The sequence below is a fragment of the Onychostoma macrolepis genome, chromosome 11, assembly GCF_012432095.1.
Source record: "Onychostoma macrolepis isolate SWU-2019 chromosome 11, ASM1243209v1, whole genome shotgun sequence".
NCBI classification, from domain to species: domain Eukaryota; kingdom Metazoa; phylum Chordata; class Actinopteri; order Cypriniformes; family Cyprinidae; genus Onychostoma; species Onychostoma macrolepis.
In genome coordinates this window covers 4621927-4649190 of record NC_081165.1, presented here as the reverse complement: position 1 = coordinate 4649190, position 27264 = coordinate 4621927, and the positions used below count along the sequence as shown (strand labels likewise).

General features: G+C 36.9%; 1 protein-coding gene across 3 annotated transcripts in view; it reads left to right on the top strand.

The window, feature by feature from the left end:
* The window catches only part of rargb (retinoic acid receptor, gamma b), a 45670-nt gene extending 20122 nt beyond the window's left edge, over positions 1–25548 (top strand). The window contains exons 1-9 of one of the 3 annotated variants that reach the window (XM_058792325.1): positions 10873–10982; positions 11134–11183; positions 16595–16743; positions 17654–17795; positions 18093–18256; positions 19534–19710; positions 20351–20555; positions 20825–20983; positions 21513–25548. In XM_058792325.1, coding sequence (XP_058648308.1) covers positions 10951–10982; positions 11134–11183; positions 16595–16743; positions 17654–17795; positions 18093–18256; positions 19534–19710; positions 20351–20555; positions 20825–20983; positions 21513–21838 — 1404 coding nt within the window. In that variant the 5' untranslated portion in view covers positions 10873–10950 and the 3' untranslated portion in view covers positions 21839–25548. Of the gene's footprint in view, positions 1–5408; positions 5995–10872; positions 10983–11133; positions 11184–16594; positions 16744–17653; positions 17796–18092; positions 18257–19533; positions 19711–20350; positions 20556–20824; positions 20984–21512 lie in introns of those variants that run through there. The other 2 variants (XM_058792324.1, XM_058792323.1) reach the window with 2 other exon arrangements.
* The last annotated feature ends 1716 nt before the right edge of the window (positions 25549–27264 follow it).

Here is a 27264-nt window from a genome sequence, read left to right as displayed (position 1 = left end):
TAGAGTGTCAGTAATGTATAATGATAAGATTAAACACTCAATTTTCAGTTAAAGGCATTTCATTATTGAATTCAGAGATGTCATTGTCTAGCTCAGTTTAGTTTAAATAGTATCTGTGCAATCAAATCAGCGATAATCGCTAGAAATTAAGTGTCCCCAACTGAGCAAGCCAGAGGCGACAGCGGCAAGGAACCAAAACTCCCTCTGTGACAGAATGGAGAAAAAAAAAAAAACCTTGGGAGAAACCAGGCTCAGTCGGGGGGCCAGTTCTCCTCTGACCAGACGGAGACAAACAAACAAACATACCATTAAGAGCCATGCTTGCACAGGTTCTGCGCGATCCTCTTCTCTAATATCCTCTGCGTCTCAATCGGGCTCAAATTGATAAGAAATATAGACGACGACATTGTTTACAATACAAACGGAGCACATGCCGCTGAGCTGAGGGGCGGGACATTTAGACGCACGCTCGGCAGTTTAGCGAATCACAACACACTGAGCCAGCTAACCAATCAGAGCCAATCACGTATTTCTGAGGGAGGGGCTTCATAAAAACAGGAAATAATCGAGGCGTTTGTCAGAGAAGGGACAGAGTGGTGTGGAATAAAGGTAAATTATATGAAAAATAATGCGTTTTTAAAAAAATGAAGCATGAACACATGTTAGACTGCACCCCATAAACACAATCAAGCCTAGAAAAAAACAGTCAACCACCCCTTTAAGCTCTATTAAATAGGCAAATAGGTAGCTAGGCAAATGCCTATTTCACTTTAACACAGTGTCTACGCCAGAAGCAGATGGCACAATGCAACAAATCAATTGAACCCATTATAATAGGCGAATCTGTCTGCACTGTATGTGGTGCGATACGACCAACATGACAATTCAGAGGAACTCTGAAAGCGCGCTGCAAACTACTCTAGTGAATGCTAACCAGCCATTTAAATGTGAAGCAGGAAGCTCTTTGGCTGCGCATGCAACTTGAACCAATCAGCTAGTGCCAAGTAGTTTAATGCTGAGAATATCATCAATTTGCGTTAACGAGCCATCAGCCCGCACCATCCAGAGTTTCATGACAGAACTTGGCATATATATGATAGCTTTCTGAATTTTCATCTTTGGATGAACTTCTTCTTTAAGTGAACTTTTGCAGATTTATTACCAATGCAAATGAAGTTAATTGGACTTTTGCAAATGTTTGTATGTGTGTGTACATAAGTGCCCTGTAACGAAGTAAAGCCTGTATTCCCCCTAGAGGGTCAGATTACAATTCATGACCAGCACACAACACACACACACACACACACACACACACACACACACGAACACACACCAGACCCCCAAGGAACCACACATTCCAATACAAGCAAATCCAGCACACATGCAGTCAGAAATCCAAACCCAAATGCTGTGTAGCTCCAACCACAAAGTATGAGGGCCAGGTTTATGTTCTTCGCTGGAAGAAGACTGAGCCGTTTGAACAGAGTAGGTTTTGTTCAGTCTGTCTGGGCATCCCATGACGCCAGTGCTCGGCAGTAAAAAAAACTTGTGTTTGATTCTGCAAAAGCCTGCGGATGAGCCACCAACACCAATGGAAAAAGACAGAGACAATTAAAAAAAATAAAAAGATACAAAAAGAGCAGAGGCACAGATGGACAAGAATGATTGGCAGATAGATGAAAAGCAGAAGGGCCTGAGAAAGAGACAGAGAGAAAGAGACAGAATGGGGCGCCTTTTCCTGTCTGCATTCCCCCTTCCTTTCTGCAGTCCTCAGGCCTTGGCTTGCGTGTGTGTGTGTGTGTGTGTGTGTTTGAAGGGGGGTGTAATTGCCTCAAGGTGTGGAGAGAACAGAACTGGCTGAGATTGTGCAGTGCTGCTCCCTGCTGTGTGTCACTGCGGAGTGTGTGCGTGTGTGTGCATATGTGTGTGTGTGTGTGCAAGAGAGAGAGGGAGAACAAGAGAATGAGAAAGAGCAAGAGAGGGAGGGGGACGTGTTGAAAGACAGGTGAAAATGTTGAGGCAGAGAGAGCAAAGGTATGGGGTGAAATAGGGGGTAACGTATGTGCAGATTAACAGATGTCTACAAAAAGGGAAGGCGGGCGAAAGAAAAGCAACTCTGTAAATTGCGTTTGCCAAAATTTGGATTCCAATTTAGTGAAAATGTATTTTGTGAAAGCTTGATCAAATGTCTTTTACTTCTCTTAGTAAGAATGGCATGCTTTTATGCTGCATTTAAAATAACACTGATTAGCAATCTATGAAACAGATTTTTGTTTTTGTTCAAAAGTGCTGGAAGAAAAAGCAAAAGTATTTCCATTTGTTAAAATTAGTTATCTACATTATTTACATGAACTAACAATGAAAGATATATATATATATATATATATATATATATATATATATATATATATATATATATATATATAAAACAATCATTAATCTTAGTTACTGTTAATTTCATCATTTACTAATATGTAATAAGAATCAAAAGTTATTTCAGTTATTCAATGAACCTGAGCTGACTAACCGTGAACTAACAATGAACAGTTGTATTTTTTTGTAACTAACATTAACAAAGACTGGTAACACTTTATTTTACAGTGTCCTTGTTACACATTACATGTATAGCAATGACAGTAAATTATACATAATTACAGTAACAAACCTTAAACCAATCCCTAATCCTAACCATAACACTATAGTATAACATGTTGTTAATTAATATTGCTCATTATTAAATGTGTAATTACACTGTAACAATGACACCTTAAAAAAGTGTAACCAAAGATTAGTTCACACTGTACCAAAAGTATTGCTCATTGGTAGTTAATGATAATAGTTAATGATGCAGTAACTAAATGGGACCTTATTGTAAAGTGACCTTTTGGTCACACTCTATATTAGGTGGCCTTAACTACTATGTACTTACATCAAAAAATAAGTACAATGTGCTTATTCTGTTCATACTGTATTGCAAAACACTATTGCTGCTATTGAGGTGTGATACGGGACAGGTTAGGGACAGGTTTGGTGGTATGGGTAGGTTTAAGGGTGGGTTAAGGTGTAAGGGATGGGTCAACAGTGTAATTATAAATGTAATTACAGAAATTAATTACAGATGTAATTACATACAGGTATTTTTAAAAATATAAGTACAATGTAAAAACATGTATGCACACAATAAGTGCATTGTACCAAATTATTAATTCAAATGTAAGTAAATAGTAGTTAATGCCACCTAATATAAAGTGGGACCGACCTTTTTTTTTTTCTTTTTTTTTTTGATAAACTACATTCACTAGTTTCGGTATAATGTTTCATTCCTCCTCTGGAGTGTATTATTACTGCATACTGGTGATTAGTAACCCAGCGAAACATGTCACAAAGACAGTTTCTTATATACAGAAGTGCTGTATAAAACAATAAAACAAATATAAAAATACAATAGAATATTGTGTGGAACAAAATATGTAACACAATGAAAAGCAGACTGAGCAGAATGAGACAGGGATAGAGAACCAGGCGCCAGATAAAGAGAGTGAACGAGAGAGAGGGTGGGCAGAAGTTTGGGGAAAGTTAGCACCCCACTGGGGCTGGCTTTCAGGGTTCAGTCCTCTCGAATGAGGGGAGGAAAAGGGAAAAGCAGAGAGAGAGGGAGGGAAGGAAGGTGGATCATATAGGCTGTGGGTTTGTGTAAATTTAATGCCACACTGTTTCTCTCACACTCTTCTGGAGGAAATGTGATTATAATGAGACACATGAGTCAGCCACGCAGATGCACTGGTGTGATTTGCTGAAGAAAAAACTGCTGAAATGCAACAAACAAAGACAAGCGTCAGACACATGCATGTTGCAGAATAAATGCTTTTCATAAAATTGCTTAATTTCAAAGTCATATATTACATGCTGTTTTGCTCAGGAAAATGTCATCTGCAACATCTGGAGCAAAAACATAAAACATGTCTGTCATCATTTAATCAAAGTTTCCTCACTGATGCAGTTTTAAAGCAGCCTCTGTAAATATGCGGACACAAATATGTCTGTAGTCTTCAGCGCTGCATTCTAAATAATGCACACAACCATGAAAAACATGTCAAAGTAAGAACATTGGATGCAGACTTTGGCTGGGTCAAGACAAGTTTGGAAGACATTGCAAAATAATAAAGAAATGCAATACAGAGTCAACAGGGACAGTTGACGTAGATTTCGGCATATTTCAGTAGCGACTGTTTGGAAGAGTTACCACAGATCTGGACAGCATTATGTTGTGGTGCACTTGATGAAATGACAAACTGAGAGAAAAATAAAGATGATGTAAGTTGGGAACAGAAAAATAAGAAGTGAAAAGTAAAACTGTCAAGGAGAGGTGAGAGCCGGGGCCGATGATAGGACTGCCAGTGAAAACATTGCAGAAAGAGAAATGTTGAAGGGGTTTTGCCAGGTTGTGAGTTGCCTAAAGGTGGCAGTAGACTTCAAATAGTTACACTGTGCATCCGTAAACCTTTGCAGTCAAACCAAAACACGCTTCTTCTCTATATCTACCTTTTTTGGTTCATTTTTGACCTTTTAAGCACAGGAAGTGAGAAGAAAAAGCCTGTTCAAAAATTGTTTAAAAAAAATCTTGATGTTACTGTAGGCTTTGAATCTTGACTTGACAAAGCTTTGTTTCAAAGTTTTGAAAACAGGTCTTAAATTTTGCATTTTCTTTGTTTAACACAAAATGTTTCATTACAAATTGAAAAGCTGAATCAAAGGATTATCATGAATTTCAGAATGTATTTAATGTCACAAATATATAACAAATATATTACAAATCTGCATATATGATTTACATTTGGTAAAATTCAGAACCAGAGAATTTGGTATTTAAGTAATTTAAAGTTGCTCATCTGTCCTTCTCAACGTCTAAAAGAAAGTTTTATCAAGTTAACATTCAAAGTATATAAAAATGGTTGAATTTCAATTAATTGTAATTATACTTATTAAATGATACCGATTTATTTTACTTATTGTATATTCTGCATTTTGCATTAAGCTTATTTAAATTCAAATTCAGCAAACAGAATTTTTCAGTTCTGAAGGGTGCACAACCATGTTTATCAACACTTGATTACGAAAAGGGGTTCCATGATGAAAAGGAAGGCGATATGTTTCATAGAAAGAGCAGAAGAAGATTGATAGATAGAGGGAGTGAGAGGAGGTCATGTTGTTTGTTTTTATTTGCAAAGGTATAAACTATGATGCAGGCTGACAGGATTGCTCTAGCAGAAAATGGAAGGGAAAGTTTTGTCTTTCAGCCAACCACAAAAGCACCCGCCTCATTCCCTCCCTCTCTCTTCCCCTCCCTCGCTCTGTAATTCCTGCCCCACTCCCTCTGTTGTGGGCTGAGCAAGCTGCGGCGAGTGAAATAGTGCAGGTTGTCGAGTCACAGTATGTTAGCTGACACTTAAGAGTCTTGACAGTCAGATTGAGTTTGACAAAGCTCAAGAACTCAACAGACGCTGGAGAAAAACAGGCACGGGGTGATGGTCAGCATAGAGCTGCACAGGAGCCGCTTGACTCTACGAGGAACTGCTAGGCTACAGAAAAGTTCAGGTCACTAAGAGAGAAGCTGCTGGCTACAGTGACAGCTACACCTGAAACAGAAGTCTCAAGTCCTTGAGACTTTCTCTTGCCGTCGATATCTTTGGCAGGAGTTCCAGATTGACTGGGGAACTCCAGACTCTACATTGTTGTTGTTGGTCATCGTCTACTGTGTTGCTTAACCGTCTCTGCAGTTGACAGACAGCTTGAGACACAGTACAGAACATCTGGGACAGAGTTTGAGTTCTTGGCGAAGGCTGGACATCATGTTTGACTGTGTGGAGGCTCTCGGGGTAGGGGCAAGACCCCTCTTTGACGTATCCACTCAGAGTTCATGCATGCTCAGGAAAGCAAGCTCCTTCTTCCCTGGCCTAGAACCTTTCTCATGGAGCAACAATACTAGCCTGCAGTGTAAGTGTGATGTCTCTATACCTCCACTACTCACACCAACTCTGTTCTTGATACTGTGTGTCGTTTGAACTCTTAGCATTTATTAAAGTAGGAGTCTAAATGAATGCAGTATGTGCTCAGCATCTTGTCATGTGCTAACTGACTTAAATGGTACTCTTGTTAACTTCCTAATGGCTGGCTGCCAGAAGTTTTGCCTAGATCACAGAACAAACTGACTTGTGCTGATAAAGAATGCACTTTTGCATATTTTATAAGCCTACCACTACACAATTTTACAGCTGTGCAGTTTACATGTTGTAAACTGTTCTTCTGTCAAATTTTTTTTTTAACTGGCATATTTATGAATGGTGTCATTGTTACAGATGCTTATAATTAGTAATGATAATGACAACAGTTACATATTTAAAACATTTTTTTTTTCCTGCAAAAGTGACAATTAAAAGTGGAGTAAACACTGAAAGCGTATAGATGTACTGTAACTACATGTTTCATGCATACATTTGGTGGAAACAATTAAAAATTTATATATAAATACAGTGGCAATGTGTTCAAGCAAAGTATAGCCTTTACTGGACACTGAAATATTTGGTTATACTATTAAACATAAGCTATTTGATTATTGTCAGGAATATTTAAGAAAATCCAAAACATTTATGTAAATGTAGGGGTCCCACTTTATATTAGGTGGCCTTAACTACTATTTACTTACATTTGAATTAATCATTTGGTACAATGCACTTATTGTGTACATACATGTTTTTAAATTATACTTATATTTTTAAAAATACCTATTTGTAATTAATTTCTGTAATTACATTTATAATTACACTGTTGACCCATCCCTTACATCTTAACCCACTATTAAACCTACCCATACCACTAAACCTGTCCCTAACCTTATCCATATCCCACCTCAATAGCAGCAAAAGTGTTTTGCAATACAGTGTGAAGACAATAAGTACATTGTACTTATTTTCTGATGTAAGTACACAGTAGTTAAGGCCACCTAATATAAAGTGTGTCCGATTTAGGTAATAAACAAATACAAAATAATGCACACACTCTAGTTTTCAATAATGTACAAAAAACTATTTAATCTCTCTCATGTGTGTGTGTGTGAGTGTGTGTGCTTGGAGTCTCTTGTGTCACTCCATTTTGACCTTAATGGATGTCTTTAATTATACAATTAGGAATACAATGAACTCAATTAAAGGATTAGGGAGCCCATGGGGACAGACAGAGAGCAGAAGAGAATTGATGATTAGTGGGTTTCTTCTCATCTTTTGCTTCTTTATGGCCACAGAAAGATTTTGTTCCATATGGAAATGCTTTGTGTATTTATTATGAAATTTTAATGCCACATAATGAGATCCAAGTTATTTAGCACATCCGCTAAACGTATGATATTAAATAAATGAACTGAAGTAGCACAGTGACTCCATTATTTAAGAGAATTCAAGTGCCACCAATTCACCCAAAAAATAAAAAATAAAATAAAAAAATAAAAATCCTAGAAGATCTTCCCACTTGTTAACAGAGTTCTTCAGTCTGCTGGTTTATCCCGAATTACTCTTTGGTACATGAAAAATAGTTTTTTCTTTGTCCAGTTGTTTAGAGTCTGTTACATGCAGTAATTGAGCTGACTCATTGCAATGTTTATAGACTCATTGCAAACTCAGAGAACTAGTAAGGGAAATACCGAAAACAAGATCCATATTTAGGGAAATGAATCATAGGACAAAGCCCATGCAAATGTGTCTGTGCCTTATTCTATGTGCGACTGAGTAGATTTCACATGCCCCTGCTGGAATTTGCCCCTATGCTGTAATGTCATTTTATAGCCAGACTGGGCTGGTTGAAAGAACATTGCACCCCACAACAAGGCCAACCCCACAATGAATCCTTTGACAATGGCCTGATTTCTTTTCTCACCCCTTTTTAACCACCCTCAAGATGCAACAGCTGAGGTCTCAGAGTCGTACCTCACCAGCTAAACTTGAACTTGTTAGCTTTAGCTAGTTCATTAGCCTTAGGATCTGTTGTGGGCAGGTCTGTCTCCAATTTGAAGTGGTTAGTAACAGATCTGGGGTCTGTGTGCTTCAATTGATGCAAGTTTAGTTTCCTCGTTTGATTGTTGGTTATGGCTAGACATTTTGTAGACTTCAAGGTCAAGTTGTTCTCAGTCTCGTTACTAAATGCAAAGTGATTTATTTAAACAAATTATAGTTTGGTAACACTGTTGGAATAAAATGGAAACATATATTCTTCATCTCTTTGACCACAATGCAGTATATTTTTAACAAATTGTAATGTTTTGGCAGGATGAAGTCCATCTTTGCAGCTCTCCACACTGGGTTCTTACTAGGATGGAATAATTCATTGGCTAAATTCTTGTCAGGATGTGATGGGTTCTTTGGTTAAGTTCCCGTCAGGAACGGGACGAATGACACTGAGTTGTTGATCAGGAATACGTTTTTTAGCCTGTCGGTTGAGTGGGGTGTTACGATGTTCACTGAGGCTGGGGAGGAGGTGGCCAAATGTTGACTCAGCTTCACCCTGAAAAGGCAAAATAAAAGGGTCAGTTTATGAGGTACTATAAAGAAGAAAGCTTTGTATGCATGCTGTTGAATGAAAGGGGCAATCCAAGTTTAACAACTTGCTTCTAAGAAAGACAGCTCCTGTTTTTGCAGTCTTCCTTCAGCCCATCAGGACATGTGTTGGTCCATGTGTGCAGAGGATCTGGGGGTGACGCTAGCTAAGGTTTATGCTTAGTTGTTCTTTGATGTTTCATAAACGGAGACTTTTCAGTAAACTAAAACCATGATTGACTTTCACTGATTTAGTCAATCCTTATTGAAAATAATCACGGCGCTGTTCCAGCAAGTCCAGGGGCCTCATTTATAAAATGTTGCGCAGAAACCATCCTAAAATTGATCTTACGATCATCTCTCAAATATACGTATGTGTGATTCATAAAATGAACGTACGAACAGAAAACGCATGTACGCCTCTCTTTCCGAAGTGAATCTATGAATCGCAAATGATCGTGTACTTGCACGCAAATGAATGGTTTCATTCAGAACAGCTTATATTTTCAAAAACCTGCAGTACTCCGACAAGAAAAACTGTGTACGTCTGCTCACACCCTGACGTGACGCTAAGCACTTTTCCACGTCAAAAAACGTTTTTACAAATATGAGCACTGGCATGGATTTAAGCGTACGCACACTCTCAGATCAAATCTGAGCAAACGCACGCTTTATAAATGAGGCCCCAGGTGCGTCAACCAAACAAAAAATAAATGAAAATCTGAAAATGTCTATGGAAATGCCTTGCAAAAATACTTCTTTTTAATACATAGACACAGAGTGATAAATGCAGAAGATTCAACCACAGGCCTTCTTCAGTCTGGACCTAACATCTTATGAATCAAACACTGTAACACATTTATCAGCCAGTGAATAATGCTCAATAATGACTATATTGGTTAAATAATAGATTTAAATGTATGTGTCAGTTTATATCCTCATTTGTCATTTCATCCCCTTTCACATTTTTTGTTTTTTTGGCATTTTTGACTTTATGATGACAGGACAGTTTAGAGTTTACAGAAAGCAAAAGTGGGAGAGAGAGAGTGTGGCAGGATCAGGAAAGGTCCTCGAGCTGGGATTTGAACTCAGGACGCCCGTAGCGCAATAGGCACTGTATGTCGGTGCATTGCCCACAAGGCTATTGGCACCGACTGTCTTTCTTGTTTTTACCTTAGTTTCTATCTACAGTATTAATATCCAGCTTTATTCATGTTCACAGTCTGGTCATAGGCAGAAAGCAGAATGGGTCAGGCATAGTGTATGTTTAGTATGTAGTTTCACACAGGTGCTGGTTTGGATCAAGCACAGCTTGTTAAAGGATTAAATGAGCTTTTAGTCAAGCCAAAGACTGTGGCTTTTGTTATGTGTGTCTCTTGTGAATGTGAAAAACAAGAATCGGTTTAGTTCACAGGCACGAGCATTATGTGTTTTCAAAGCTGAAATATTTCAGGGCATTATTTTCAAAATGGTGACATGCCAGGGCAGGAAAAAGTCTGTATGCTTATGTGTATGTTTGTGAGTACTAGGCGCTCTGGTTTCCCTCACAATACAAAGACGTGCTGGATAGGTAAATTGGAGACATTAAATTGTCTGTAGGTGTGCTCATAGATGTAAATGTGTGTCTGTGTGTGTGTGTGTGTGTGTGTGTGTGTGTGTGTGTGTGTGTTAGCCCTGTGATAGCCGTTTCCCTGTCTGCACTCAGACATGCTTGGAAAGACTCCAGCATCCTACAGAGGACATGTGATTTGAAAAATACAATATGTATGCATGCATAACTCCTACAGACTAACCCTGACTTAACTCTAACCCTATCCCAAAAACCATGTTATCCCTATTTTTTTCCCAAAAGTCTATCTAAGTACACACACAGTGAGTATGACTATTAATTAATTACACTACTACTACTGCTACTAATAATAAAATACTACTATTACTGCTACTAATAATACATACAAAATATTATTAAAACTAGTAATGAATATTTTAAACATTCAGAGTGGAGCTTCCTTGAACTGTGCTGTACAGCAGTCATTTAGCAGATGCTTTTATCCAGAGCCACTTATAAATGAGGAATACAACAATTCATCATAAGGAGGCAATAAACATGAGCAGTGCTAGTAATACAGTTTCAAACGTTGTCTAGCTTGAGCATGGAGGGACATAAGAAATAGTAAAGTGCTCATGGAAGAGATGACTTTTCAGTTGTTCAAACATAACTTTACATCACAAAATGATGATAGATTAAGTTATCTCTTCGATTCTCACTGTTTTATTTGTTAAACTGAAAATTAATATTAATTATCATCTCCAACCATGGTCTCAAGAACTACATCTCTCGACCTGTGGTGAGAAGTTTGTTGTTATTATGACTTCTGGACTATATGGATATAGATATGTGTAAGTATATATGCATTTCAATCAATTTCTTTCATTTGAAGAGTGCGCGTATGCATTAATGTCTAAAGGAACCCTGGAGAATGTGGACAAAATTTTCTTCAGTACACTTTGGTGAATTATGAAATAAATAATACTTTCTTTGCCCTTATAGAGGTCCAGTGGAGGTCTGTACACGCCATGAGAGATCAGAGCACACCACTGGTTAGTTTACCAGAGCATTGATTAATATGAGCAGTTATGTAAAAGTACAACAAGCAAATCAAATGAGGTTTTAATGCTTTGATCCATCAAGCCAAATGTTCAGAAACGTTGGCATTTACAGCATATAGCAAACATCTAAACCCTAACATAAGGTTTTGGAGGCAAACCTGAATTGACCCAACTTGTTAAATTTCTCAGTAACACTTCAAGTCGAATGTTGGTGAGATGTTACAAATTCTAACAACATGCAGAAAGCCTGTAAAACTGATTGCGTCAGCATTTTACTAAAAGGAGTTAAGACAAATACTGTTGTCTTTTAGAGGCTTATTTTTTATTTTTTTCCAAGAAAACGAAAGAAACTATTCAAACAGCTCCACGCAACTGACGAGCTCTTGAATGATCTTTAAATGTTTCTTTTTGCTTTTGTATAAAAAGTTTTGTGTTCACTTAAAATCTGTTTGGTGACTACACTCTAAAAAATGCTGGGTTAAATACAACCCAGCACTGGGTGAAATATGGACAAACTCAGCGATTGGGTTGTTTTTGACCCAGCGGTTAGGTTAAACATTTAACCCAACAGTTGGTTGAAAACAACCCAATCGGTGTGTTTGTCCATATTTAACCCAGCAATTTTAAGAGTGTACTAATGACCAGTGTTGGGCAGTAACTAGTTACTTGTAATTTAGTTACTGTAATAATATTACTTTTTGCAGTAACTAGTGTAACTAATTACTAATAAGATTTCAGTAATAATATTTACTGAATATATTTCCATAAAACAGCTCAGTTTTACTTTTGATGCCTCAACCCTGCTGATTTAAAATCTAACAATCAAATAATTCCTAGATTTATTTTCATAATTTTCATGACTCGCACACGCATGTGATATCTCCAGTGCAGCAGGCAAGCTTGGAATATGGAAAAGCTTACATTCAGCAGATAGAAATATTGCATTACATTGATTTTGTCAGGAAAAAAAGATCTGTTGTGTAAGTTGTGGCTTTACTTCACTCTGGCATTACATCTCTCTGATCAGCATGTGGTACATTATATTAATATAATTAAAAATATTGTTGGACAATTAAACAGTTTCTTACAAACTTCTGTGATTTGATAAAATACATAACAAAATTTAATTGCATATGGGTAACGGAAAAATGACTTCAAGCTACACATGACAATTAATGAGATGAATACAACACTTGAATGTCACTATCAATCACAATTGAGTGTTTGTAATAACTTCTGACTGCGATCCAATGTGGATTTTGGTCAAATGATGAGGCAGAAATATGTTGTTAGTAACATTCTAGAAGAATTTTATCTGGAGGATACACAGTTACAACTTCTGTGGGGCGTGAAGAAAAAGTAACGTAACTAGTAGTGTAACTAATTACTGTTGCCAGAAAGTAATAAGTAAAGAAACAATATTGCTTTTGAAAGGAGTAACTAATAATGAGTAATATATTACATTCTTTGAGTAACTAGCCCAACACTGCTAATGACTCATTTGCCTTTGCTCAATTTGTAGTTAAAAGAGCATTAAAAGCTTCATGAATGCCTTGAAAACAATAGTGTAACTTTTGAGTTGACTCAATCATGCAGTTCAGTCCATCCACACACACAACCACGCAGAAGAAATAAAAGAAGCATTCATCTCTACTCTCAGTCTGCAAACTATTGTGTGTGTATCCTTAACAACATCATTCTTTTGCTTTTCTTTTTAATCTAGTACATTCATTATGACATTCTGATTGTGCATACTATTGGGTCCCACTTTATATTAGGTGGCCTTAACTACTATACACTTACATTTAAATTAATAATTTGGTACAATGCACTTATTGTGTACATACATGTGTTTACATTGTACTTATATTTTAAAAAATACCTATATGTAATTACATCTGTAATTAATTTATGTAATTACAGTTATAATTACACTGTTGCTACTAACCCTGAATCAAATCTTAACCCATGTACAGTTTTTACATTATATGTATTGAAAATGTAAACCTTTTTGCTTATGTGAAATGATAAAGATCAGTGGTTCAAAACTTCTACAAATATACCAAAACGTAGTCATGACTGAATCTATGTCTAATTCATTAAATAACAATATAACATCAGGCGCATGCTAGTCTTGAGCAGGCAACATATTGCATTGCATGATGTTTCTCTATAAAGTGAGAACTTGCTTCTTTCTGGTGATGTCAGAGAGACTGTGGTCACCTGTTAGTTTTGCTGAGGTTGCTGAAAGACGAGGATTAAATCAGTGTTTCCGTCAGCGAGTCCATGTCTCTCCCAGCACAATCTGAGCCAGCAGAGAGAACCTGGCTTGTCATGCTGAAGTCCTCAGCTCCTTTACTGATAAAACCTGCATCACCTTTCACTGCGTTCGTTGTCTAAACAGTGCAAACATATGAAATCTGCAGAAATATGGGCTGAGAACATGCAATTAAATCATTTTCTTTCTGTGTAAACCAGTGCTTTAATGGAAGTAAGTCTAAATCAAATATAAGTCAAATATAATTCAGTCCCATTCATAAAACAATGACTGAGCAGAAGAAGTTAGAGTTAGAGTGTCAAGTGCCAATATAGAAAATCATTTCTTTCATTTAACTGTTTCTTCTGAACACTCCACCTGTTTATTTCAAAATCGACCAAATCCTCCACAAGTCAAAACTAGCATGTCAAATATAACAAAGAAAGAAACTGAAATGGGAACAGAATAGCATTCCATCTTTCTTCCCCTTTTGTCTGTCAGTCATTTCTCTGGTGGCGCCAGGTTTCCACTCCTCCAGCACTGAAGGAGCTGGATGTTTTCAGAACCGCTCTGTGTCACTCAAGCATTGCTGCCACATAAACACATAAAGCCAATTCAGCCTAAGTTACTACATAAACACAGTGATCAGGTTGCGTTCTCACCCACTCACTCGCCCATCACCCTCGGCCTTGTGTTTCACAGAACATTACGTGTAAGAACTATGTCTATCAGCATTCCAGAGCCCTAGACGTGTTGATATGCATGACAGAACTGCACAAAATCCAAAGAAAAAGACACAATACTAGTGCTTGACCCTAACCTACATAATGTTACAGGGACTGTAACTTTTTTTTTTTTTTTTTTTGTGAATCTACATACATATGCATCAGACAGATGTATTTTTCAGCCCTGTGTGCAATGATTATTGCTTTTTTAAGATGCTGTGTCAATTTAAAATGAGTTCAACTTGTAAAAAAAGGAATTTTGTGACCCTGCATTCTGTTCCATTCTGTCTGTTTGTGAACACAAGAATGTTCTGTGTGAACACCCACTTTAATATAAAAAAAAATATGTTCTATAATGCAAGAAATCTACAACAATGAAATAATAAAGCAAGGAGGCCATATGTGTGTGTGTGTGTGTGTGTTTGTGTGTTTATATATATATATATATATATATATATATATATATATTTGGCCAAGGATGAATTTATTCATTAATCAAAAATACAGTAAAAAAAACAGTAATATTGTTAAATATTATTGCAATTTGAAATGACTGTTTTCTATTTTAATATATTTTAAAATGTAATTTATTCCTGTGATGAAAAGCTGTATTTTCAGCATCATTACTCCAGTCTTCATTGTCACATGATCCTTCAAAATCATTCCAATATGCTGATTTGCTGCTTAAGATTTATTATTTTATTTATTTATTTATTTTTTATTTAGTTAGTTTTTAATCAGTGTTTGTATATTTATTAAGATATATTAACTGAATGCATAATTTTGCAAATAAAGCTATATAAACAACTGACAGAAATGTGCTCTGCTTTTAGTTTCATGAATTGGGTTGAATATACTGTATTGTAACTGTTCCTCTCACAGCTTTGTTTTCAATCCAGTCAAATTATATACGACATCTAACCGGACTAAGTTCCGTATATTTAAAAAAAAATAAAATAAAATTGGGTTGTGACTTTGGAACGTCTCTACAATAGATTTCTGTGGTGTTTGGTTTCATAGTTTGCCAAATGTCACATCATCAATATTGCATATTTTATATCAGCTGAGGTTGCGATTAGATCATTGGCAGTATTTATGTGACTCTCGGTTCACGTTCATGTCTCGAGTAGCCAAAGCTGCTGTCAAAGCCAAGGTCAAAGTGAAATTCACCCTCTCTCACACATTCTTCATTTGTCTCTCCCAGCCTCCCCCAGCCCCAGCTCCCCCTGTTTTTTTTTTTATGAGATTTCTCATCTATACCTTCTCTCATTTTGCTCTTGTTAAACGGTGCCCATGGAGGGAGAGTGGAGGACAGAGGGAGGAGAAGAAAGAGAGAATGAGAGGCACATTTGGGGGATCCGCTCCATTCAGTAGGAGGAGGGGGCGAAGGCCTCTGTGGGCCGTAAAATGTGGAGTTCTGAAGACCCAGTTTTAGCTGTTTTTCTCTCATTTTTTTTTTTACAAGTGGAGAGTGAGGGGACAGCTGCTGCTAGTGTGAATGGCTGGCCAAGGTAACTCACTGCCAATAAAGTGCCGGTCATGCAGGCCTCAGGCCTCGGTCAGACCACAGACGGGCTTTACGGGCAATCTTGAGACTGGACCTCTAGTAAAAAGCCAGTCATCCAGGCCTGAGGAATTTAGGGTCCAGGAAACAAGAGCATGAGGGGGGAGAGGGTGTCTAGAGGTGAAAGTTGAACCGAGTGACAGTGTGGACTTACGCAAAATATATTACACAGGATTCACACGGTGCTGTTTAAATTGGGCAAACTGTGTTAGATTATATGTCTGCGTCTGTATGGGTGGTGTCCGGGATGTTTATGAATCTGACTGTGGTACCATTTGGGTGCGTGACAGCAAGTCGAACACATGCTGAGGTGTCAGTCAAAGCATATTATCAATTCATCCATCTGTCCCGGAGTTCATTTTTTCTCATCTCTCTTCTCTTTCAACACCTCTGCCCCTCAGTGCGCTCACTTAATATTTATCTTCGAGCTCAGACCCCTGGGCAGATGCCTCTTAATGCATTTGACAACTTCAGTTATCAACCATCCAGTTTTTGGCTCTTTCATTCTAAATATGCTAATATTCTTTCAAATGGAAATACATTCCGATTCAATCATGATTTTTGATGGTGCAGTGCTGTTAAATAATGACAAATGTATCGTAAACTCACAACTTTGCCCAGGCTTACTCTAAACAATTGCTCAGGGAAAAGAGAGTGAAAGTGGCTTTGTTGTTTTAAGTGTAAATAGATTTTTAACATATTAATGGTATAAATAGATTTTTACATTTTTGAAGAGTGGTGATGTTTTCCAGTGCAGAACTTGCCTGTGTGGGTAGAGAGTTCGAAAACAACAACCACATTCTTACCTTTGAAATCACCACTAATTAGCTGCTCTTTTTCTTCCTGATTTCTGCAGCGGTGGAGACCCAGAGCACAAGCTCAGAGGAGATGGTTCCCAGTTCTCCTTCTCCACCCCCTCCTCCTCGTGTCTATAAACCCTGCTTTGTGTGCCAGGACAAATCTTCTGGCTACCATTATGGAGTCAGCTCTTGTGAGGGCTGCAAGGTACGCAAACCAATGCAGTATATATACTTTTGACCAACTAGTTCATCCACACTAATTCGTATTTCTCAAATTATATTTATGGTTTGGTCCAAACCTTAAAAACCTTCCACTTAGATTTAAAATTGATCAAACAAAATATGTTCCCCAAAGACAGACAGACAGACATAAGCAAACAAACAAACAAACAAACAAATAAATATGTATTATTTTTTTTTATAATAAGACTGTACCATACTTAATCCACAAATTTTATTTGGACAAAGTCTAAATGTTAATTAATGTAGGCCAATATAATATGCATCTGGCTTTTTAAACTTAATTTTGCCATAAACCAAAGCTAAATTAGCTATAATATGAAAGTAGCATATATATATATATATATATATATATATATATACACTTTTTTTTTTTTTTTTCTAAAAGAGTGTTATTTGTTTTTAGACAAACTTTGAATGCACTTTAAATGCATGACATACATACAACAACACCTGAGAATGCATTTTACAATGTTAATCATGTTTGAACCCTGCAGTGGGAAAACGATTTGTGGAAAATACAGCCTAATGTGAAGACTTAGACAAATAATACACCTCTATTACGTGTAATTACATTATAACACATTGCATGCATAAAATAAGCATATGTGATTATTTGAGTGCTGCCACCTAGTGATAAGACCAAGATCAAAGCTTTTGTTTTCATTCAAACATACTCTTTAGTGCCCTCTGCTGCTTTCTCTGTTGAAGTTAATAAAAACTGTTCTCTATTACACAAAATTTTGAGTAATTTTCATGATCTAAACTTCATGAAATCACAAAGCCTTTAAATTCAAACATGAATCATGAATTTAAACTTGCCTTTTTTCTGCCCATATTTCTGTGTTTCTTTCTCTCTCTTATCTTCATAACAGGGTTTTTTCCGTCGCAGTATCCAGAAGAACATGGTGTACACCTGCCACAGAGACAAAAACTGCCAGATCAATAAGGTGACACGGAACCGCTGTCAGTACTGCAGGCTGCAGAAGTGCTTTGAGGTCGGCATGTCTAAGGAAGGTAAAAATCAGAGCAGTACGTCACCATCTATACTGTTCTCAGTTCACACAACCAATAAAGACATGCAAGCTGTAGTTTAGAGTGAATTCACAAATTTGTGAAAAGCACATCTATGATTGCCTCCAAAAAAAAAAAAAAAAAAAAAAAGTCTTGTTCTGAACTACCTGCTATGAATAAAACCCTAAAGAAATTCTATTGAGTAGCATGTTTTATTATAATAATTATTATTATTATTATTATTATTATTTGTGTATGCTACAAGGTTGGCTTCATTTTGTGTTGTTCTTTATCTGTAAGCGGTCCGGAATGACAGGAATAAGAAAAAGAAGGACATAAAAGAGGAAGTTGTTCTTCCAGAAAGCTACGAGCTGAGTGGAGAACTGGAAGAACTGGTTAATAAAGTCAGCAAAGCACACAGGGAAACCTTCCCTTCGCTCTGTCAGCTCGGAAAATACACGACTGTGAGTCCTGAGCTCTCACACTTTAATTCATATTCACATACATCCTTCTGTCTGTCAGCTAAATAAGCATGAGCAGGACTATGTGGGCCAAGATCATGCAAATGACCCGCACCAATGTAATAACATTACACATGTACTGAACCATCAAATATAATGTGTAGTTTCTCATTTAATATAAGGCCACTGTGATCGTTCAATTGATTGCCTTCACACTACACAGTTTCTCTGTACTTGTAATACTTCATATGGCATAAAGAGAATTTAAGTCTACCTATCCATCTATCTATCTATGTCTGACTGTATGTATGAAATATGAAATTTCGGCAGTCACTGCTATAATCTCTTTGTGAGTGCTTTGAGCTACACACAGTGCCAGTGAAAGTATAATCTTAGCACCTTAGAGGGGAAATTAAAACGTTCAAAAAAATATGATTTATTTTATTGATGTTATAATATCTGTATGCTATTATGACTAGACATAATTGCAGCTGGACGGATCTTTAAAAAATATTACTAGTTCAAAGTGAAATCTAAATTTAAAAATTAAAAAAAAAATGAAACTCTACATGTTTCACACTTCAGGGCATGTGAATGATGGATTATCTGTCACGGTGCACACACACGAGGGAAGCAAGGATACGAGGATAAACTCAAATACAGTCTTTAATAAACTCAAACAGGGCAAGACAAGGCAGGGCTTACACACAGTAACACCGGGAGTAATGAGTAAGGAACTGAACTGAACAGACAGGAACTAAATACACAGGATAATCAAACACACAGCTGAACGAAATCATATTAACTAATCAAACTAAATAAGGACAGGAAAATACCCATATATAGACGCAAGAGGGCGGGAAACACAACACAAGGGCTGACATTATGAGCCTGGGGTTTTCATTAGTCATAATTGTATTGTAGACATGTTTTATGTGAACTATTATAAGTCAGAATTGCATTACAGATATGTGCACTGTGAATTATTAATAGTCAAAATTTTCAGCTGGCTAGTCAAAACTGAAATGTAACCAGTTACACTGAAACCTCTGTCCACCTACTGCATATCTCCTATTGTACTTGCCAGCCTATAGTGCTGTTGTACACACGTACACACGCACACACGCACATACACACACATATAATGTGAACACACTCAATTTCTGTTCAGTGATTTAACAATGATTTTTTTCTTTTTTTTTCTTTTTTTTTTATGACATTTTGGTTTAATTGTATAAAGGTTTATGGATACGTTTTTTCCTGTTTTACTTTTACTTCAGAATTCCAGTGCGGATCATAGGGTTCAGCTGGATCTTGGACTGTGGGATAAGTTCAGTGAGCTCTCCACAAAGTGCATTATAAAGATTGTGGAGTTTGCCAAACGTCTGCCAGGTTTTACTTCACTCACCATTGCAGACCAGATCACCTTACTGAAATCTGCCTGCCTTGATATACTGGTAAATACAATAAAAACGCAGTTTTATGTTTTAGGGGCAGTGCAAACAAAACACATTCTTGCATTGAAATGCATGGTAGAAAATTTTACAATAGATGCCACATCTTACAGGGATAGTTCACAAAAAAAGAAGGAAAAATAAAAAAACATCATCATTTACTCACCCTCAAGAAGATATTTTACAGAATGAGGTTAACCAGACAGCTGACGGTAGCTACTGACTTCCATAACATTCTTCAGAATATATTTTTGGTGTGTGTTCAGTAGAAGAAAGAAACTTACAAAGGTTTTAACAAGTGGAGGGTGAGAAAATGATGACGGAATTTTTATTTTCAGGTGAACTATCACTTAAAGGCCGATTCATTCTGCATTGAGAGACGCAGACAAACTGCAACAGACACATTCGGTGGGTTTTGTCAGATCAGTGTGTAGATCACTGTTGGCATTGGTCAGCGCTGGTTTGTCAGGTCTCGGAACATCTGAGGGGTGACATACTGTAATATGGTGACTGTGCAGTGTGAATTGGCCTTTAAAAATTCAGTGCACGTGGTGTGGGATTCTGAGAAAAAAAAAAGAAAAAAAAAAAGAGACACTGTACCCTTTTTTTTCTTTTTTCTAAATTGTGAAATTCAACTTTGCAGATGTTGCGGATTTGTACTCGCTACACTCCAGAACAGGACACTATGACCTTTTCAGATGGACTGACCCTCAACAGAACACAAATGCACAACGCTGGTTTCGGCCCACTCACAGACCTGGTGTTTGCTTTCGCCGGGCAGCTCCTGCCCCTGGAGATGGACGACACAGAGACAGGGCTCCTTAGCGCCATCTGCCTCATCTGTGGAGGTACTGCTGTCGCTCAGTGTGTTATTTACTTCTTCTCCAACTACTTACAGGTAGAAACTCAATTGCATGTGGAAAATATCTGAGTAATTTCTGTGATGTGCTAATCTTATCTCTGAGTGCTGTTTTAATCTTTGCACCTTCAGCAGTAGTTGCTCTGGTTGTCCTGCTTCTTTGCTAAACATTTTGACTCCGTGATTGGTTTATTCCTTCTGCTGTCATTGAACTCTGATTGACATGTCATGCCTTTCTGCATCTGGCTGAATGAGTAGACCGCATGGACCTGGAGGAACCTCATCGGGTTGACCAGCTACAGGAACCTCTGCTAGAGGCGTTAAAGATCTACGCTCGCCGGCGACGCCCAAACAAACCTCACATGTTCCCACGAATGTTGATGAAGGTCACTGACCTCCGAGGCATCAGCACTAAAGGTACGCACTGTTTATGCCTGTATGGTACTCAGTATGAAGAATGTGATAAAGTCTTGGAATTTTACAGTGTGATATGTTTAAAGCGCACTCACCTAGTTGATAGCTGCTGACTTCTACACGACTTCTACTCGATGCAAACTCTACTACACACTAAAAGTCTCCACGAATCCATTTAAATCTGAAGATCCGAGGTCTGACCAGAGACTCAAGCAGGTTTGGGTGCAAAACTTTGATGAACGCCTCACACACGGGTTAGGACTGACATTAGTAGCCTTGGATCACGGGTTATTTGAAATAAATGTGCTTTTGCCGAATGGACCCAAAAAGACCCAAGTTCTTTTAACATCTGTCAACTTTCAACTTATGCATGTCGGGTCCAAGAAGTCCAAGAAGTTTGGGTCGGGTACAGATCTTAAGACCTGAGAGCACCTGTGCTACGCACTCATGATAAATATGTAAAATATGGACCTAAATGAAGATATTAAAACACAAAACATGAAGACGATCATCTTTGTGTGTGTGTTTTTAGGAGCAGAGCGAGCCATCACTCTAAAGATGGAGATCCCAGGCCCCATGCCTCCTCTGATCAGAGAGATGCTGGAGAATCCTGAGGTCTTTGAGGAGAGCTCCGACTCTAAAGACACCGGTGCTTCTGCCCCCCTGCCACCTCCCGCCATCCAGGCCATCAAACGTGAGAGGGATGAGGAATCTGCTCTGGAGGATGAAGAGGACGAGGATGATGAGTGTGCGGAGGAGGGACGGGACCGAGCAGGGGACAGCGAGGATGAGGAATGGGGACTCCTGCAAGTGGACATGGGTGGAGCTAGAAAGAGTGCGACAGGAAGAGCACAGTGACCGCTGGAGGACAGTATGTATGTGGGTCTGATACATACAGATAACAGCGGACAACATTGTATTCCAGACACCTGATCAGTTGATACAAACAAAATCATTCAGTCAAGCAATTTCCCATAATGACTCAAAAAATAAGCTTCATATGACAAAAACATGCACAACTTTGCACATCTAGTTTCCCTCAACTTTTCAAAAGCAGTAACAACGAATTGAGAGAAATGTAAAAGAATGCAAGACCAGAGAAAAATAAGCCATAGAGCCATATCTGGAAGTTACTTGTTGTATGCATATTTTGTACTTCATTTGGCGATGCCAAATATTTTAGAATGCATCCCAAAGCCTTGTTCTGTAAGGGAAACATTTTTTAATGACTGCATATGGATACATAATCAGAACTGATCAATGAGAAAAAAGAAAAGAAAAAACCCCAAAGAACAGCAAACAACCACATACAGTAAATGACCAATTCAACACAACATACATTTACTGCATAATGTAACTTTATACTCTTGATGTTGCATTGTCTGTTATATGTTATTTTAATATGTTCAGCAACTATGTGCTTCTTTCATGTGTTATTGATGACATGCATCTTTACGAAACATTCCAAATTCACAGCCCTCCAGCCACACAACTCTACATCTAAATTTGACACTTACACCAACTTTAGGTTTTGGGCATTAGAAGATTATAAAATTAAATTTAAAGATTGAAAAAAAGAATACATCACATTATTACAAATCAAACCTTTCACTCAGGGCAAATCAAGGACCAAAGGTGATCTACATGTCTCAGAACATGCGTGCACTATACATATATTTTATTTTCAGCTATTCTAAATCATTAAGCAAAAAGTAACATTAAAAGCTAAAATATAACATTTTTCTCTGGGATTTAGAAGAGTTGTGTGATTAGGTATTACAAGCAATGACACACTGATATGTTAGATAAAAAGAAGAAGAGGAACTCTAGAGTGTCAAACATGAGCCGAGCATCTCAGCAAATATGAGCAGTGGTGTGCACAAACTGTTCCTTTCAGTCTCGTAATAACTGACTATAAACACATTAGTTTCTTTGCAGATAGTGGAATAAAAATGTTAAAATTACTGAGCTGTATAATAAAAGAGTTTTAATGCTCCAGCAGATCAGAGAGGTTTTGAAAATTGACTGTGTATTGCTTTAATGGATGTTTAAATCAGTCTGTCAGAATTACCGACTTTATAAAAGTGATAAAATAAGAGTGGTCCCTTTGCACAATTCATATAATAAATAACAGAAGAGTTGTCTAATTCAACCAAAGATTTTTTTTAAGCGTAAGCAATAAGCCATTTTTTTAAAACTCTATAACAGCATCCTTTGAAGTGTGTTGGACCACCATGTATTCATATTTCATATTTCTTATGGTAATCACTCAGTACAACAACCTGTATGGTACCATGCAATGGTAATAAATGATTACCACATTCATATACCATGGAATTTACAATTTAATATAAAATGTGCTTCAAAACTTCAAAGAGTACCATGGTATTAATAACATGATATTACTATGTTAACAGTTATTTGTAGGTGAGAAATATCATAGAGTAGGATGTTTTTGATTAAAAAGCACCCTACAAAATTATAGTTCTATAGTGGGTTCTGTAGTCTATAGCCTTTTTGTCCTTCCGCCCTGTTAAGGTCTGTGCACGCCACTGATGACAACGTTATACCTCCTTACATGACAGAACAGTGTTACCAAAACAACTCATAAGCTTCTGATTGCTGCATATATAGAAGCAGCACAGCAAGATATTTGGGATAGAGCCATATGGTTTAAGGTTGTAAGCTGCGTGCATGCATACTTGTATACTATTTGCTTAAAACTGTAAAGATATCTCTTTTCTACTTTCATCTTTCTACTTTTGTGTCACTGCAAACCATTTTTTATTTGAATGCATCAAGAGGACATCTCAGACTTTTTGACATTTTTTTAAAATGTTTTCAAATATTAACAAACACATCATATGCTATACGTGTTCTTTTATTTATTGCTTATTTATCCTTGTCTTGTTACATTTTTGTTCTGTTTGTAGTCAGTGATGCATGTTATGAACTGGGTTTTTGACCGCTCCCATAATTCCTTGTCTATCTCTTATTGATATCCTCTCACAGTGTGGAGGAGTTTGTCTTTGTGGGGTTTTTTTGCCATTGTAATCATCAGCCAAAATGTAGATGTGCTTAGACAACAAAATGAGATCATTTCCACAGATCTCAGAATGAATGCATGATTACCACAGAGTATGGTGGATAAATCTGCAGTGATCATAAAGTCTAGCAGCTTCATGTAAATGCACTGATCCGGATACGTGACAGGGTAAATATAGCCTGCAGTGGCAGCAGTAAACGGTGGTACTCAACAGAATTAGTTGATCTCTTCTAGGAGTCTATACTTCCATTATCGGTCCAAAGACAAATTTGCAGTTTTTGTTTTGGCATGTACATGCATCCATATATGGTGTGTATGTTATTACATAGCCATGTCTCTGGAAATATGATAAAAGTCCCTAGAAATGCATTAACCCTTCCAAGTCAGTTAAGCGTTGATAAATGTGTAAATGTAGCAGTCCATGGCAAAGTGTAATTTAAGAAGGCCATTGGATATTAATGTTTTTGCGAACTATCAGAGCAAATGTTTTTTGACATACTTTCTTTCCCCTCCAGACTCAATGTCTGTTTTGTAAATTAAACATGAGATATTGGATTTAATTAGAGACTTTTTTTTTCTTTCTTTCTTAAATAGTGTTTATCTTTTGTGCTTGTATTTTGCCATTTAGTGCAGTAGAGGTCAAATTTTTCCTTAATGAAGAATGCTTTTCTGGTGGTTTGGAATATGTGTGTATTACCTGTTTGTTTATTTGCATTATCTGTTGCTAAATTTGTCATTTTATTTGTGACTTGGTGTCTTCTGGGTTTTAAAACATAGGAAACATGGTGGGTCATTTAAGGGTTAGAACTGCTAAGAAGAATACACAGACAAGTTTGTGTTTTAATGCATATTTTTTATTTTACAAAATGATTTGTATTGATCTTTGTTTGTTTGTATTTTCTTCTTTGCGTTCTAATTTCTAAAAGTCGTTAACTATGGTTTCACAAACTATGTTCTTTCTTGTAAAAAGGATACCTATTTTTTATTATTATTGTTTTTTTTTTTTTTTAGCAACATGTTTTAAATATAATAGCATTTAATGTTTGATGTATTTTTTCCCCCCACCATGCCTCATCTCCCCATTCTAATTTAGCATTTTCTTGTTTTTAGCATTTGTCTCGGTTATGTGCCTTGCAAAAAATTTTTCAAATGCCTTGCACAACTTTTGGAAATTGTTACAAGAATCTTACTGTACATGCAAGTGAAAGTCCTTAAGTATTAATGACTTTAAATGATGTCCACATAATGTCTGGCCACATTCTTTTTTAAAACACTTTGTTTTCCAAATGTTTTGATTTTATAAAGAAATTTCTCATCAAATTCTGTACAGTCGTACTTTCCTGCTGAACTAGGAGAGGTAACTTTTTGTGTTTTCTTATACAGCTTATAAATGCTGTTTCTTATACAGCATTTATCTTCACTGGGAGTGTTTCATAGATCCAGATTTTGTTTCATCCTGCTGTATTATCTTATGCTGAGCCATTGCAGACTTTTTTTAACAAATTTGCCACACCATCAAATAACCATTAAAAAGTACAAATCAAAATCATTCAGAAAATCTAAAAATGAATATATTATGCATATTTGATCGTGAGAACAATTTTGGAATGGTTTCTGCGCAACATTTTATAAATGAGGCCCCTGGCCTTTAGCAAGGTACCAAATTGCAAACTGGCTCCGATAAAATGCTTAGCTTTTCAACAATAAGAACAATTCTGCTCAATAACGAGTTGCTAAAGGTTTGTTGGATAAAACCAGATGGATTCTACACTGTAAAAAAAAAAAAAAGTTGAGCCAACTTAAAATTTTGAGGCAACCAGCTTCAGCAAATTTTTGAATTTGCTCAACTTATTTTTGTTGGAGATTCTCAAATTTTTGTTGTATAAACTTAAAACGACAAGTTGAGAAAACTCAAAAATCTGCTGAAGCCGGTTGCCTTAAAATTTTAAGTTGGCTCAACTTTTTTTTTTCTTACAGTGTATGCTTGATTGCTTTCCACATTTAGTCTTAGAGACCAGTGGAATTTCCAATGCAGTGTGGTGTATGAAAACTGTGAGAAGCAACTCAATATTGATACGATCCACCTTCATGCTAAAGGTATTTAAAGCTTCTGGATCTCATTACTGAAATGTTATTTTTACTACAGGAAATGATATATACATGATTTACTATTTTATAATATAACATTGACTTGTGAGTTGCAGGTTCCTCAATTTATTATGGCACAGTATGATACTGGAAGCTCCTGTAGCAGTGAGATTTTAGAGCAAATGCATACAGTAAGCTAGTATGCATCTCTCATTGAATGCTTTGAATGCTCTCATTGACTTAACACAGAATATATGCATCAATTGTTTTAGACTCCTTGGCACCACACCAGAAATGCTTTTGGTTAGGAGGGTCATTCTTTATAATAAAAAGAGAACAAAAATACAGGCAAAAAGAATAAGACTAAATAAATGACTGCTATAATTAAAGTTCTTTGAACAAGATCGATAATGTGCTTCACATTCTTATTATTTGATTTAACGTTCATTTTTTTTTTTTTTTTTAACAAGCTGTAGCCTTTAATGGCCTCATTTATCTGACCACCACAAGGGCTGATTCCATAACTTGCCAGCAGCGGGCATGTTCGTTTAGGGTTCTGGAATATTTTATTCCCTTGTTTTATGTGCTTCTGTCTTCATGTTTATTTGATATGTTAAAATTAGGCTACTGTAATACAGTAATGTAAAAAAGTGAGAATATGTTAATATGCTGAAAACTAAGGTGGTTTTCTTGAACCATTTTCCCAGAATTTTCTGCTTGAGCTTCACAAGCTGTACATCTTTCACTTTTTTAAAGTTATAATTCACTCAAAAATGATAATTTGCTGAAAATGTCCTCACCCTCAGGCCATCCAAGATAGATGATTATGTTTCTTCATCTGAACAGATTTACAGAAATGTAGCATTACATCACTGTCTCACCAATGGATTTCACTGGAGGAAGCTTTATTATGGATTGTGGACTCTCCATAATATGTCTGGACTAGGGATGTGCCCGAAGCCGAATACCTTATTCGGAAAGGCACGGATAATGGCTTCTAAACGAATAACGGATTTATCCGAATAACAGAAAAAACCATTCGGCAGACACAATCACATGTTTGCTGGAACAGCACTGCATTAGTGAGGTCTGCGGTTAAGATTTGTGCAATAATAATTGCTTTGATAGCGTTCGACACAGTTTCTTACAG